Source organism: Amblyomma americanum, chromosome 10, assembly GCF_052857255.1.
Source record: "Amblyomma americanum isolate KBUSLIRL-KWMA chromosome 10, ASM5285725v1, whole genome shotgun sequence".
Taxonomy (NCBI): domain Eukaryota; kingdom Metazoa; phylum Arthropoda; class Arachnida; order Ixodida; family Ixodidae; genus Amblyomma; species Amblyomma americanum.
Window position 1 is genome coordinate 51,470,631 of NC_135506.1, and position 16,064 is coordinate 51,486,694.

Genomic DNA, 16,064 nt, shown 5'->3' on the forward strand with positions numbered 1-16,064 from the left:
TTACACGTCTAATCGGTTTAACTACGTTAAAAATCTATCAGTCTTTTATTGCCTGTGCCTCCAGAGACCCGGGACCGGTGGTTGGCCTATTTTAACAGTGTGGTCATGGTGAGTTGGAAGTGCGCGCGGTAACAAGGAGCGAGTGAGTGGCGGTGCAAAAGCTAATCGCTCCCACTGCCTCGGGCCGAAGAAAAGATGTAAATGTCAAAGTTTCTTCGACGGTCTCAGAGCTTTTTGCTCTCTAACTAGACCTGATATGCGTGCTGACTGCCCTGTTTTGCGTTCTCGAAAGGCCGTGAATCACCGTGCCGAAATGACGAACTGCATTTACGGGATGTGGGCGGTGTTGTGGCTAAAACGATTTCACACTTACAGTCGTGGGGATTTGCAGCTGCCCCGTGCAGGGTTGCGGAAACGTGTCGCTACAGGGCAGCGTAGTGCTGGAAAGGTTATATTAAGTTCCTCCTACTATTTCGAAGGAGGAAGTAACTATGACAATAGGGGGAACGTGTAAGCTCTTGGTTGCCCCTGAAACTATAGTTTCAGGGTAGTGCGGTAGTCCTGTCTCTGCTATTTTTCTGTAGTCTTTAGTTCATCAGTACTTATCTGTAGTAAATACACAAAATTCTGTTGTTAGTGCAAAAATTTGTCTTGTACTGCGACAGTCTGTGTGTGTGTTCTCCTGGTTCTGCGTCTTTTTTTCGCTGCTTTTTTTCTCTTGAACATGTACCAACTCGCCCAGCAATTCACGCTTTTGTACTACAAGTTTTTGGTAAAAAATACTGCAGAAAATTTGTTGTGACGACAGAAACTTTTCTGTTGCGCTTTCCAACAGTGTAGCGGCATCGTGTGCGACATCTTCCTCGTTTTTGTCTCACCCATCGCGTATCTGTCTATCTCGCGGATGTCTCCTTGCATTGTTTGCTGCTTGCCCGTGAAGGGACGTATCGCGTCTATATCTATTCTATTCTCTTTCCTAAATCGTGGACTGCGAATTGCCACTTCTTACTCAGTTCGTGTTTTGAATCCCGCAGGGAGTTCGACTGGGTGTACCATGCAGCGAGGTTGGCCCAGTTCACAGCCCCAGGACGGCAACGGCAAAGAAACTTCCTGGCCATGATCCCACCGCTGTGCAGCCTGCCCTGAGAATATCGGTAGCTATGCTGCGCGCGGCATAGTGGGGCGACGCATCCGTAGAAAGTGACTTGGCCATCGGCACCTTCATTCGCCCTTCTACACCGTTTCTTACCTCCAGGCAGAAGCCTCGTTAAGCGTCTCAAAAAGTGCTCGTCGTGGTCAGTTGCAAGGCCTCCTTTGGCGTCTCTTCTCCGTTGGACAAGACAGTGATTAGATTTTGCCAGAGGGTGCTCGGGAAATTGTCTCCGTGTCATATACTTCTGGCTCCTCCTCTGGTTCAACTAAGTGGGCTGGAGAATCTGGCTTCTCAGAAGACATCCGGTAGATCCTGGATCAGGTGCTTGTGTTTGTTGACCTATTATACGTGTACACGTCCCTGACGGACCCTGAGGTGGTACCGTGCTGTTGCTTTATTTGAAGTGAAGCACCTCGAAGACATCGCTTTTGGGAGAAATTCATCTGCAGGCGCATTGGAAATAATAGGTAGTGATTGTGTGCTCTTGCGGAGGCCAAGATTTTCAGTGTTCGAGGCGTTTGAGCTCCCAGCGACTGTCCTACTGCGGAAGACTGCTGTTGCCGAGGTGTCTGCGAGTGTGTGCGCGTGTGTGTCTGTGTTAGTGCTCGCGAGTTTGCTTTTAGCGGGGCCTAGAAGCCCAGTGTGACCAGCTGGACCTTCTGGAAAGCGGCTCGGCACGCGGCCAAGATGCGCGAGGACGACTTCGAGGTGGCCCTGAAGGTGGTGGTGGTGGGCAACGGCGCCGTGGGCAAGTCCAGCCTGATACAGCGCTACTGCAAGGGCGTCTTCACGGCCGAGTACAAGAAGACCATAGGCGTGGACTTTCTGGAGCGCCAGCTGAGCCTCCGGGGCGAGGACGTTCGCCTCATGCTCTGGGACACGGCGGGCCAGGAGGAGTTCGACGCCATCACCAAAGCCTACTACCGGGGCGCCCAGGGATGCGTGCTTGCCTTCTCGACGACGGACAGGGAGTCGTTTCGCGCCATCGAGTCCTGGAGAAAGAAGGTAAGGGCGGAGGCGCCTCGCTATTTGCACGCTGTGTTTGATGGAATACAGGCTGGCCGCGAATATAGGTCGGCCTCTATATCGTGGCCCGCGTAGGGTCAACAAATGGCCTTTGGCAGGTTGAACGAGATGTAAATGCAACGGCATTTCGCACTTCGGTGAAATGTCTCGAAGCTAGAAAACGTTGGCGAATGGTTAGATCACAGTTCGAAATCATGATACATGCATGGCTGCTACTTTATTTGTCGCTGCTGCAGTTTTCCTTCTCTACAAGAATGGTTAAGCTGTGACAGTATTTACGGATCCATTGGTTATCTCCTGATCGAGTTTTCGGTTTTGACCATGCAACGGCTAATATGATGGCAGTGTATGCTGAGAAATAGACCGTGCTCTTCGCGGTATTGTAGCGTGCTGTGGGTGCCCGAATGCACTACTCGGAGTTGTGCATTCAGTGCTGCCTCTGTTAGCGCTGTAAGCTAATTGTGCATTCTTTTTGGTTCGCTTCTTTTCCCTGGCGTGTCACAGTTCATCTGGTGTCTTTCCGGGCAATGAGTTTTCTCGTGCGGCGTGTCATTTACAGGTGGAACACGAATGTGGCTCCATACCCATGGTGCTGGTGCAGAACAAGATTGATCTCATGGACAGGGCGACAGTGTCCAAGTAAGCACGCCCTTGAGCATTTTATTTCGCTTCTTGCTCACGTGGGAGGAGGTTCTTGCAAACTGGCACATTTTCACAAAGGTTGGCGATCATCGTGTCCACAAATGAAACTCGTTTTACAGGTACTTCGTAAAATATTTCAGCTCTGCTGAAAAATTGCGCCGGAACGCAGATAATCAAACACGCCAATTTATTTGCATCGGTTTGTGCACAAACTGTGCTTACATGAAACGAGGCATTGGACACCTTTCATAGTGACAACGCATAGTGCAGGTTTCTGTCCAGTGATAAATATCAAACGTTTCCTGCTTCACTCCTGGTCTCTGTGCCATTGCAGTGCAGATAATCGGTAAGCGTGATCCGAACGGAGAAGCGAGTCGCTCAGTGCTCCTCTTGGGGCGCGTGGAATATGAACCTGCCTAGGCCGAGCTTTTGTCTGGATCATCATCATCATTATATCATTATTATCGGCAATATCATTATCATCAGCAATATCTAAAAGTCCACTGCAAAACAAAGTGCGAAGGCCAGAGACAAGCTAACATCTAAGAGACGACCTAAACTAATAAGGCAGGCAACTCGAATAGCAGGTTTGAGCTATTGGTAGAACACGCAAAGATACCTACGTATTCTGCTAAGAACAACGTTCACTTTCTCTTTCGAAGCACATGTGGGGAAAGCGGAAATGGGAAAGCATGAATGCGTGAACAAAAAAAAAGATTGAGATAGATTAGGTGCTCTCCGCCAGTGCTCATAGCACGTGGTATGGAAATGTGTATTAAGCAGGGAAACTCCAGTGATTGCGAAGTCGTGACGTCGAAGAAGGCATTCATACCGCTACAATGCGAAAGACGGTGACAAACAAAGAGGAAGGAAGGAAGGAAGGAAGGAAGGAAGGAAGGAAGGAAGGAAGGAAGGAAGGAAGGAAGGAAGGAAGGAAGGAAGGAAGGAAGGAAGGAAGGAAGGAAGGAAGGAAGGAAGGAAGGAAGGAAGGAAGGAAGGAAGGAAGGAAGGAAGGAAGGAAGGAAGGAAGGAAGGAAGGAAGGAAGGAAGGAAGGAAGGAAGGAAGGAAGGAAGGAAGGAAGGAAGGAAGGAAGGAAGGAAGGAAGGAAGGAAGGAAGGAAGGAAGGAAGGAAGGAAGGAAGGAAGGAAGGAAGGAAGGAAGGAAGGAAGGAAGGAAGGAAGGAAGGAAGGAAGGAAGGAAGGAAGGAAGGAAGGAAGGAAGGAAGGAAGGAAGGAAGGAAGGAAGGAAGGAAGGAAGGAAGGAAGGAAGGAAGGAAGGAAGGAAGGAAGGAAGGAAGGAAGGAAGGAAGGAAGGAAGGAAGGAAGGAAGGAAGGAAAGCCTCAGACGTTGCTGTCACATACCCACTACGGGGGAGTGGCCAAGACACAGGCGGTTAATTGCTGGATACAGGAAAGTTTTGACGGGAAAAGGAGTGGTAATAGTATGTAGTCTGATAGATTGGAATACGGAAGGACAGGGGTCCTATTAACTTGGAGATCGAGGACGGGACAATGGCTTAATGTGCATAATAGTATACAATGCCTGTAGTGTTTCTATGTCGTACTGACTGAGAGCGGGAAAAAGAAATTAGAATGGGAGCCGCTGCGTATCTTGAAGAAAATTTTGCACAGCAGAGCGCACACTCCTGTCGCTTCGTACAAACAGAGAGGCAAGACAAACACGGCCCAGTGTTTGTCTCGCCGCGTTCTTTGTCACCGTCTTTTGCGCTGTTGTATATAGTTTTAATTCTAGCCAACTCGCCCAGCTTTTTGTCCAAGAGTAGCGAGCCGCTACCGGTCTACCTGAAGAAAAGACTCGCGAAGAAAGCTCATGTGCTGCCCACTTCGACGCTGCGCACTGAACAGCGTGTGTCTACTTGCACGTGGTGTGAGGAGACGTCATATATATATATATATATATATATATATATATATATATATATATATATATATATATATATATATATATATATATATATACACAGTGAGGCTATCCGCAACGACGCTTCGCAAATTTCAAGATAGCCGGTTCAGAAAAATATGCGTTATTTTTTATAGGCAACCGTCACGATTCGGTGCTGTACCCTATGTGCGTGTGTGTGGTAGGAAGTAATGAGAAAGATAATACAAAAAGGGGTGGTATGGGTGCCGTAGGGTCAGAGGAGCTAAACCGACACCAACGCACAAGCTTGTCTGTTGCAAAGGGAGCTCCGTAAAAGGTCACTTTTCGACCTTCCATGCGAGTTGCAGAGTCCTAGTATTTGATTACGAAGCGCAGAAACAGAGAATCCATGTGGCGACGCTGGCGACCCATGACGGCCGTCACTTGAAGTAGAAGCGGGACGTCTGTTAATTCGTGTTCCATCGATTGACACTATATGGTCAACCCATGGTGTCCAAACCTCGGCACAGACTTTTTTTTTTCAGTTTGTGCGGAAACCTGCTCGCGTTAAGTGACGTCGGAGTGAAACCCCCGCCGAGCTGGGAGGAAAGAGACATTCATAGTATTGCCACGCATTAACTGATTGATCATTCAAAGAGTAAATAAAAGTCGCACTGAAATCACTTCTATGAATGCTTTTTTTACGCTTTCGATATTTCTTTCTTTTATTGCGAAGGCATTATATGCCTCAGCGTCAACGAAACACGGTGTAGGCGTTGACCATCACCAGTGGTCCCAAAAATTCTATATAACTTCACTGTGGTATCAAAGAAAAATAAAATTTCTTTCGACGGTGCGCGGAACTGAACCTAGGACTTTCAGGTTGCGAGGCGAGCACGAATTTTTTCTATTATTATGTTCATTTAAAAATTCATGGACTTGTTCTGTATTTGTTCTGTACTCGAACGGGGCTAATGAACTTTGTTTTTTTTTTTTAAATATTTCCCGCTACGTTGGTCTCACAGTTACGATCGCCGCAAAGAGCGATAGTGGGCTTGGCGTCAGCGAAATTCCCGCGACTACAAAATTATCGAGAGTGCGAAATTGCGCCGAGGGGCAGTGCCCTCTGTTCGACGCCGCACTGTTTGTCCATTGCAGTGGGTTCGAAGGCTCGAGAAACCAAAGCCGTGCTGCAGGACATTATATATTATATCTCGCTTTCCCGCGTGCGAATCGGAAGTTCTGGTCTAGTAAGTGCTTACATTTTTTATATTAAAAACCTCACAATGTTCGAGCAAAATTTTATGTGCTGCGTTTATCTTAAAAGTGCAGAGGTGTAGGTTCTCTTGATTTTATTGTGGACGCTTATAAATCACTGTATTACAGTCCTGCTTGTTAAAACAACCGTGCTTCTATGCAGGTCAGCGTAGCCGGATTACGTTACATACGTACGTGATCTGGCTATGTAATATCATATGATACCTGATACCTGATTTAATATCTGCAGCGGGTCCTTGGACCCAAGATATTAAACTTATTTTTGCAACATGCGGAGTACTTGGCTTGAAGCACACTCTGGCACGGGTCGGCCCGGTATTGCACTGCCTCCGTGATCGGCCCGGGGCATGTTAGCGCGCGCCTTTTCTTTCTATCTTTGCTCTCCTATCCTTTAACTCTCGTACTTTCAGCACGCGGCAGCGAGCTTGGCTTGGCTTGAGCCAGTAGGCAGGCCCGTGCACTTTCCTTTTCTTTCTTCCTATCAGCAACAGCAACATCATATGATCCAGATTATATAAATATGTGTATATGTACATGTGTACATGCAAATGTGTACCGCTCGTTGTTGTACTAAGCTCACCGTTGGTGAATATTGCCTGCCGTATATTTTAATGCATTATGAAGGAAGTTGAGAACTGAAACAGCATTCGCTCTCTGCTGCTGGCATTTACTGTGGATTTCGTCAGCGTCTTGAACCGCGACTGCCAAACAGATATGCCTGTTCAGGTGGCATGCAAACAAACTTCTTGCGCCCTTCCCAACAGGGAGGAGTCCGAGGAGCTGGCGAGGAGAATGCAACTCCGGCTGTACCGAACTTCCGTCAAGGAGGATTTCAACGTCAACGAAGGCAAGTGGCACGCAGGCCGTAACGAAGCAATTCGACATCGGAGAGGGCGTAGCTCGCCTGTGTTGGGGAACCGTCACTACTTATTATTTTACGACTCGGATTTGGGGCGCTTCATAAATGTTTTCGCATCACAAGCTAAATGGGGGTACTTGGCTCGGAATGTGGTAACCATGAACTCGAACACATGGAGAAAACATGGACAGTTGTCGTTATGAACGACCTTACGCCCTGATTATAGGCTGCGTTGCATTTAGTCTTGTCGATCGTAGTCGTGATGCTTAATTTATGTGTTTGATTAAGATTAGCTGGTATACTAAAGTAGTTGCTACAGGTTCAGCTACACAGGTCCGAAGACAGGGAGAGTTAACCGTTTCTGGATTTTAGTAATTAACTTAAGAAGATTGCTATCGAGATTAGGTCTCAGTCCCAAAAGAGCATGTGTTCGATTCTTGTACCTATGATAACATGAACCACGTGGGCTGCCTGGCTATCTGCAAGGCCACTCAACGTAGTCAGCCTTTGCCGGTGATGAGTAGAGTAAATTTGGAGCACGCAATCCAACGGCTCGAAAGGTCCGCACGCTTTGCTCGAATCGCCATTTTAGAGGCGACTATCTTTATCTGCTCCCCGATTAAACGCGTGATGTGGGCTCTTCCTACGTTCGCTGCGTTTAAAATCGCTTCTGCGACATTTTTTATAACTGTCGTCGGGCTCAGAGGATTGTCGTAGGAGGCAAGGTGTGTCTGATGGTGCTTCCCCGCCGTTGCTATCACGTGCTGCAGTGTTCCGGTACCTGGCCGAGCGGTACCTGGACCAAATGAACAACCCCGTCGACGACTACGTCCGCGGTCCCCACTCCAAAGGACTCCGTGAGTGACGTTTCTGTGGTCCATGTGTTCTTCCTTTTGGGTGGGGCTTTACTAAGCATGGATATAATCGTATTTCTAACCAGCCTTTCGAGTCAGAGGGCAGAACTGTAGAACTGTAAAACTTGGGATAGTTTATCTTCGCTAAACAGCGTCGCATGTCCCCCCTCCCTCCCCCCCCCCCCAAAAAAAAAAAATCATTGCCATCGAGTTGATCGTTGCAACCGAACTCTTCGATAATCCCCGTTGCGAAACTCCCAGTGAGGTCCCTCGCATTAAAATCTGATGGTGTGAATGTGCCAAAACTCGGGGGTTAGGTTCGTTAAAAAGTAGGACTGCGCGAATAAGACAAGGGCATGAGACAAAGGAACGAGAACGACAGCACGAGCGCAGACTTGCAACTGTCTATTCATGAATGCAAGCACATGCTGTGTGCCACGCCATTTGCGGATTTCAGAGGAACCGCTCAGCGCTGCTGAAAACACAAGCCGGCGCCGTCGATAGCTGACAGACCACATCATAGGGGGCGCCACAGCCTGTTAACGTCCGATAATTGGGTACAGAATAGCTGGATTCCAAAGCGGACTTTCCCAACTGTTCAGGCCAAGGACCCCTGGTTATAGCAGTCACTTCTTCGTCCCAAAGGATATCGAAGGGCCTAGTGGTTCTTAAAATTTTAACTGACCTCGAGGCTTTCGATGAAATACGCGTGCTGTAACGCTTCGGCGCACAAGCAGGCCAGCTTTTTAGCAGCCTGTCCTGGTTCCTTTTTGTGCTTTTGCGTAAGCTGCGTCGTTTACTCTGGCTGCTGTACGAACCAGCTGAGTCCATCGCTGCGGCATGTTTGGACTCGTTTCTCGAGCGCTTCGAACGCCTCTAACCGCGTAGCGCTAACGCCGCTTTGCCCGCTTCATCGGAACGCAGCGCATTCCAAGAAACGTCCACATGCGGCCACGTTCTTTTGTGACCCGAGAAACCGATCGCTCTGACATCCAAGGTCACCTTGCGCAGCTCGCCGCTGCGTGCCGCTCATTGAAAAACATGATGGATTGGTTCGGTCTTTCGACCGGGCCCTGAAAACGAAACCACACGCGTGCTATTTAAGTCCTTTGCCTTACTTGGGGAGGGGGTATGGGGCTTTTGGCTACTGGGCTGTGCGGTATAGTGCCGCTGCTGAGTTGCCGTTTTCCAGCTTGCTTCGCTCGTTGAGCGACGTCGGTTGTTCCACTGTGAAGTGTGGAGAAAACGGCACGGCACCAGCGGAGTCAGCGGACAGCGCACAAAACACGCGGGCGGAATAAGAGACGGAGCAAAGGAGTGAAAGCATTGCCGCCCCCCCCCCCCGCCCCCCAACCCTACCCCGCTGCTTCATTCGTGCACGTTGTTGAGCAAACGGAGTTATGGAGCAAGTAAACATGTGCGAGACCTCAATACGATAAGCGAAATAAAGTTCGAGCAAATCCGGTTTGCTCGGAATGCCATTGTGGGAGCAGTCTTGTTACAAAGCGACGGTTTCTAACCAGTTAGCTGCCCCGAGAAGGGGTCAAAAGGAAAAATAAAAGCTTTCAAAAATACGGAACTCTTTTTCGAGAACTTCAATTTGTTCGCTCCATTTTTCGTAAATAATTTTCCACTAAACGTATCTGTACCTCTTTTGATCGCCGTGTCGTAAAAAAAGTGAGCCATGTGTGCTTCTAGCAAGTCTGCAAGTTTTGACATTGTGTGAACTTTAATTGCACGTAAGCCAGGAAAGAGTGCGGGTTTCAGAGTATTTTGTGATAGTCCACGCTTATGCCCGGTATAGATGATGAACGGAGAAGCTGTGCGCTCACAATGTTTTCTGACACCGCAGACTGGGGTCGTTTTCAGAAAGCACGCCTATGGAACAAGTGATATGTGAACAATCCAAACTTTGTTTCACTCTTCTAAATTTCTGGAAAACAAAAAAAAAACAAATATGGCTGAAAGGTTGATGAACACTGTATCAGATTTACAGAACACTTGGTAAAGATCTCCATATTGGTGGCTGGATGTTTGTAGATGTCGTCCCGTTTCCCATCATACTCATCGGCCAGTGTTTGGAGGCCGATCTTTCATGGATGCATCTTATGCACTGCCCAATGCTTAATGAACTACCGCGTTAAACATGGCTCTAGTTTTTGCTTGATATGAATCTTTTCCAGCTGTATCCGAACTCGGGAACTCAGTAGTCGAACGAAATCTCGTCCGGTCGGATGCGGGATTCATGAAAGAAGCAGGAAGCCTTCTTCATTTTGGACATGTATGTCCTTTAATGTCCAGCGTGAACGAGGCTTCCGTAGAGAAACCGAAACGTCTCAACCCTCCGCCTTCTTGACTGACGTCCTCCTAGTTCTTTCCCACATGAACACGCGGAAAGGTGAAGCAGCTTAGCTGGAAGGTATGCAGAGTTTTCCATAATCAGAAGTTCTGGCGCGCATTGCGTCGATCCGGGATAAAGCGCAGTTACGAAGTTCAGAGCAGCGAACGATGGAGCTTCCTTCACTGTATAGTTTCGTTATGACGTTCAGGTGGCCAGCTATAGACAAGCCTGTGTGATAGTCGGTCGTTCGCCGCTCGCGGCTGCCGATTATGATCTCCAAGTGTACATCTGTCGTCCAGCGACGGGCCACCAAATCACAGCAGGAAATCTAAGGTGCCCATTGACGGCGGTGAATACGCTTGTGCCTAGAGGTCTTGCGCTGATGGCTGCTTACACGAAGCTACCGAGAGGCGATGCCCTCTCGGGGACGGTAGCCGACTCTCAGCTGTCGCGTCGAAGGTGTACGGAATAGTGGCAGCTCGCCTGTATTTTTCTTCCCCCACTCTAGACACAAATACGCCTATATTGGAGTAAAACGGAAGTAAGCTGTCCTCTAGTGCACTATTTTCTATAAAAGGCAGTGCGCTAGAGGTCAACTTACTCACTTTTTTACTCCTTTCTGTTTAGAGTGTTCCTGGCGCATGCGCGCGTCATGTGCGCTCGTGGCACGCTTGTCCAGGACGTTCCTCGGCAAGGGCTAGCGCAGCGCGGGTGCTGGTCGATGCCCGAACGGACTTCCCTGCAGTTTGTACGCTAATAGTCACTATATTACACGAGCTACCGACTCCGCGGACAAACCTTGTCAACAAATGGTGCACTTGATAAGGTGCTTTGTGGGCCTCCTTGTCGCAATGAAGGCAGCGGCTATGCTGCAGTGTCAGCCGCCTACGGGCCCGTGACCGGAACCTGTTACGACTCATTGCTCGATTTATTCTTTTGTCCCGTTACCATCGGCAGCTGCCGCCGGTGACGTCAGGGCTGATATCGAGCAATAAGCAGTGTTGTTCGCTGGCTTCGCTATCAAATACTGGGCGGGCCAATGGTCCACGGCCACGCAAGATTGGTCTGAAAAAGGAATCCCTACAAAATACGGCCAGCTGCCGTAGCCACGTTGTGGGCGAGTGTAACTAACGGCAATCGTGATGGCCACAGCGATGGACGACGTGGATGCATCACCGCGTAGAGTTTAACCGGTCGCACAAAAGGTGAAGTACCCTGTTCCGCGTGTGAGGTGTCTGGAGTGTATGCCACTGTCATTGCCGGAACTTGATAAGAGCCCTTTGGTTCAAATTCGTTCATCAAACAGCGGCTCTACGTTCGTCCTGCGGATGTATGTGCCACGAGGGGAAAGTTTATGGTCCTTATCTTTTTGTCAAAGTATACATTCGAATAAGTATGGTGTTCAACCTTATGTCATTTACTGATAAGATAGATTAAAAATCGGGGTGAAAATAACGGAGAACTGTTCATGCTGCTTTACCTGTCGGATGATTCGCAACAGAGAATCAGACATGAATATGATGGAAAATAACGATGGGTGAGGTGAACCTCACGACAGGATACTTCTAGGTCTTGTGGGAGTTTGGTGAGCGATAAGTATATAACTGTCGTTCACCAAGCTTAAACGACGTGAGCTCATAAACGAAACCGAACAAGAATTCGAGAATGTGGTGGCAGCTCTAAATCAGACGTCATCATGAGTCAGTATATCGCGTCCTGTTCACAGTGCGAAGGCTTCCTTGTACGGTTAAGAATCTCATTTTCATTAGCCCTTGTTTCCCTCTTCGCAGACCCCGTGACCAACAACCTTCGCAACGGCCACCTTCTGAAGCCGACGCAGTCGCACAGGGACGCCCCCACCATCAGCCTGCACCGGAGGCTCAGGCCGACCAGGAAATCGCTCCGGCGCAGCTGCTCTTTACTCTGACACCGGGCCCGGCCCTTAACCACGCCGTACCCTGCATTGTAGTCGGAGCCCGAAGGGCACTCGCCCAGATTACCCCGAGGATTCATTCGGTCACCCACATACAGTGGGTAGCCGTTCAGCCTGCGGTGACGCTGCACTGCTGTGTCCAGCAAATTGTTGGCAGGGAAGTGAAAGGACAGCTTCTCCCAGCAAAGCAGGGACTGGACTGTGAAAGTATCTGTACACAAGAACAGCTGAAGGGTGGCTTCGGCCTATCACTTCCGCATACTTGGAGGCCCGCCCTACAACACCAAAAGTGCCCTTCAAACGCGCGAGTAGCTTTGAGGACTGGGCTGCTGATTGGGCAGCCTCAGCTGAAGCGCCCACGTCAGTGCCTAAACATTGTTAGACAAAAAGAATAGGGGAATCATCCACTTGGCAATGGCGTATTGGTCCTCGGCAGAGCAGTCATCGGTTTCTTGATTGGCGATTGCACTGATCGCCGTTTATGAACTTCGTTGCGTTCACTCAATATCAGACGACATTCTGTAGTGCAGGCTGGTCAATGCCCAAAGTTGTTCTGCGACATCGACTTCCATCCTGCGTTCTGGGCTACACAATGTGTGTCCAAGCCAAGGAGGATGTCTCGTGAAGACAGCATCTGAGCTGCTTGGCGCGCAGAGGGTAGCTTGAGAAATTCTCGCCAGTGTTTTCAAACACAAAGGGCTCGATGCTGCTTTCACGACGGAGTCTCACCCAAACAGCTTTTCTAAGATATTGAGGTCGACTCAGAAAAAAAGCAAAACAACTGTCATGATTGAGAAAAGAAAAGTGCACAGAATCCAGTGCTGATGGAATGCTCTGATTACTGTCGGAGAACGATCATTGCATTACACAATGGTGAATCCCCAGGGTATGTTAGCTTATCTATTGTCCCCTTTTTATTTGTAGGCCATCAGTATAAGGCAGGCGAGGCCTTCAAGGTTAGTAGGCAGGCTACTTTCAGCTTCCTTCGCTTCGTACCCTTATTGGCGAATATGGTATTGACTGAGGCTGGTATCGTCGTGAAACGAGCTTCTTTCAAGAGTTCTTAATTTCTCTATCGGTATTACTTTTTAGTCGCGACATGAGACACAGCGTCATCCTCCATTAATTTTTTCCGTATAGTGTAAATTGTGGAGTGGAACCCCACCATTATGCCTTACTCTCGAAATCGCGTCAGAGCAGATGGAATTGATGAAAATTTAATAATGCCCGTTATCTGTGCCTAACCAACGTGAACTAGATCATTTTGTTTAAGTTACATTAGGGCAACTCAGTGCCCTACCCTGGCTTATCAGTGCGAGGAAGGCAGTAGGAAGAGGTGCCATGAGAAGAAAATATTTCTGTCGATGGTATTGGGTGCAGTTGCTGATTTTTAGACCAAGCATGACTGCGAATAAAACTGTGTTGTGTAATTCGTTTTCAGATGATGAAGCTGCTAGTTCACACTTTATCTAACCTAACTCAGCATAACACTTAAAAGCTGATGAAGGATACAAGCACTGGATACATTTATCCGCTTTCTGCATACAGGGAACCAAATTTTTGTGACCCACTTCATCGTGTAGTTCAGTGCCTTGTTTTATTTCTGCCACACTACTAATCTTGTTGAAGATATTCACAGAAAATATTTCTGCCTATATATATACTTGTGATATATTTACACTTTGTCGATTGAAGTGGTTAATCAGGAGCAAGTATCGGTTCTATGCAGGAACTTGAGCAAAAAACATGCCTTACAGCATATTAATTGTTCACTTGTTTGCATTCGAGGTATTTTCTCATAACATTGCGTTTTTAACGGATGCATCACGAAGGCATTTCCAATGACAGGGTAGCATTATGCAGTTGCACAATGGGTTCAAAGCAGCGATGTTGTTTGCTCTTGGCAAGTAGTGTGGTGCAGTAGCGCAGATCTCCATCGCCCAAAAGTTCCACATTAAGCTTGCCTTGAACCTGGCACATGCTCTCATTTATTTTTGAGTTACAACCATGATAAGGAGTTGCTGTAAAAGGATTGTGCGTTCATTGTGTGCTGTCAAAGGCTTAAAAAAGTCAGTTATATAAAATGGGAGGAACATACCAACTTTCTGCTTATCAAGGGGGTGTTTCTTCTGTTAGTATTTAAGTAAGTGGTGAATATCATCGCAAAGTCAATTCAGTTTTTTTTTCAGTTCTCAATATTTCAGGTCAACCGACATTTCAATGACGTGGTAACAGTAAAAGAATGATTCCTCTGGATGTATTTCACTAGATGACGTATCTTTATATCTCTTGCGATTTCTTACTAATGCAGAACTTGTATTTTCAAAGTCGCATGGTCAGTTAATTGGGAAACTAGAACAAAGAAAAAGAGCAGCTGGCTAACAATTTTTTCAGTCGTTTACGCGGTTGACGTAATGGCAGAATGGCCTAAAATGCAAGCAAACCTTTAGACCACTGTAGCCAAGAAAAGGGGATTGTCTTCCCAGCTTAGGCATGCAACTTCGAATGGATGGATGTGCTCAGGATCTCCATCTACAGCCACTGCAATGAACCTTTGAAGAATTGTTGTGCAGGTTATGAAACGCTGTCCCCCCTCTCCTCATTTTTTTGGCTAAGTTTCACGGTCTGAAAAAGTTTTAAAGTTTTAATCTTCCCAGTATAGCACACGTTGTAGAACTAATGCACGAAAATCTTTCTTTCAGATGACTATCTCTCGCACTCACACTCAGCCATCTTGAGAAATTCACTGTATGAGATAGCACAGACAGCGGAGCAGTATTAACAGCGAATGGAGACATGTCCTGCCTAGGTGGTCGACCTTGTTCACTTGAGAGCATAGCTCTATACTGGCTAGAGTTGTCTGTATGCCTTTACACTCGTAATTCCGGCTCACCAGTGATGACATGTGCCTTAGATAAGTGTGATGGATTCCACTTGTCTGCATAGAACAGGTGTTCATTAATTCTCGTTTGTATTTTTTGTTCTGTGTATAGGAAAACGAATTGTTTTGGTAAGTTCGATGGCGAAAATCGCATTTTTACTGCTGGATTTCGGAAGAAGCCTTTGTAATCCAATATTGAAACATTGAATTTCTATACTGGAACAACAGGATGTTCTGTGGCGGCCACTGGAAGTCACGTTTTGATTAAGAAGCTTATGATGCCCTGTTATATAACGTAGTATGGGACTCATAAGCAGTAAGGTGCCTTTTTGTGCAGGACTGTTTGTTCAAAAATTGTTTTGGGCAGATGATTTGGTGTCGAAGCGTTGTGTAATGATGTCTACGAAGAATGTGTACAATATTCACGAGTTTTTATTTCACGAAGATCTTATTTCTGTTTAACAACTTATGGCTCCATTTGGGGATGGTAAACAGGGCTATATAACAATGCCATTTTCACGAAGTCCCGTTTGGCAAATTATTCTGTTTTTGTGATTGTGCAGCATTGTCAATTTTGATACTTTGAAATAAGAAAGTATACACTGCCAAAGGTAGCTTAGTTCAGGCGGTAAGAAGTACTTTCACGTATTATGGCACTGTTTGAAGTGCAGTGCAGACCAGATGGCTTGGTGGACCAATCATCAACGGCAAGGAAACGCAATTTCTTGCATGTTTGCTGCCGTCTGGTTTTGTTATCCCGGTCATTTGTAAATGGTGAAGAAATAAAAGTAAAATTCACGTCTCTTTTTTTCTTGAGAGTAATTATGCTTTTGCTTTGCAAAAATTTGGCTGTGTGCTTGAATGATGCGCGAGACAGTATACGTGGATCATCACGTGGAGTTGGTGGTTTACGTTCAGTAAGTAATTTATAATTGAATTTCTTCTCGCACACTTTTTCGGTTTGAGCAGCCGAACAGTCCCACGAGGCTTAAGAAACTGCGATGTAATCGCCGCTTCATTGTTTAAATTTTATGCAGCTTACGCCAGCCGGCCCCAATGCCAAAATGTCTCACGTGTCCTGAATTGGACTTTGACGTTGCAGCCACCGTATGGCGGTTAAAATTGAAACCTGTCGCAGGCGAATTCTACCTGGAGGTTTTCGTTTACTAATGTCCTGCTCATACGAGTAATTAGGAAGAAAAAACGCGCAACCAA

The 16,064-nt window shown here is 47.2% G+C and overlaps 1 protein-coding gene across 1 annotated transcript in view; it reads left to right on the forward strand.

Annotated features, from left to right (window-relative positions):
- Rab23 (RAS oncogene family member Rab23) overlaps positions 1-15,688 on the forward strand; it is a 52,037-nt gene extending 36,349 nt beyond the window's left edge. The window contains exons 2-6 of the mRNA XM_077639058.1: positions 1,035-2,158; positions 2,739-2,818; positions 6,746-6,828; positions 7,611-7,697; positions 11,826-15,688. Of these exons, the coding sequence (XP_077495184.1) occupies positions 1,841-2,158; positions 2,739-2,818; positions 6,746-6,828; positions 7,611-7,697; positions 11,826-11,962 (705 nt within the window). The 5' untranslated portion in view covers positions 1,035-1,840 and the 3' untranslated portion in view covers positions 11,963-15,688. The remainder of the gene's footprint in view (positions 1-1,034; positions 2,159-2,738; positions 2,819-6,745; positions 6,829-7,610; positions 7,698-11,825) is intronic.
- The last annotated feature ends 376 nt before the right edge of the window (positions 15,689-16,064 follow it).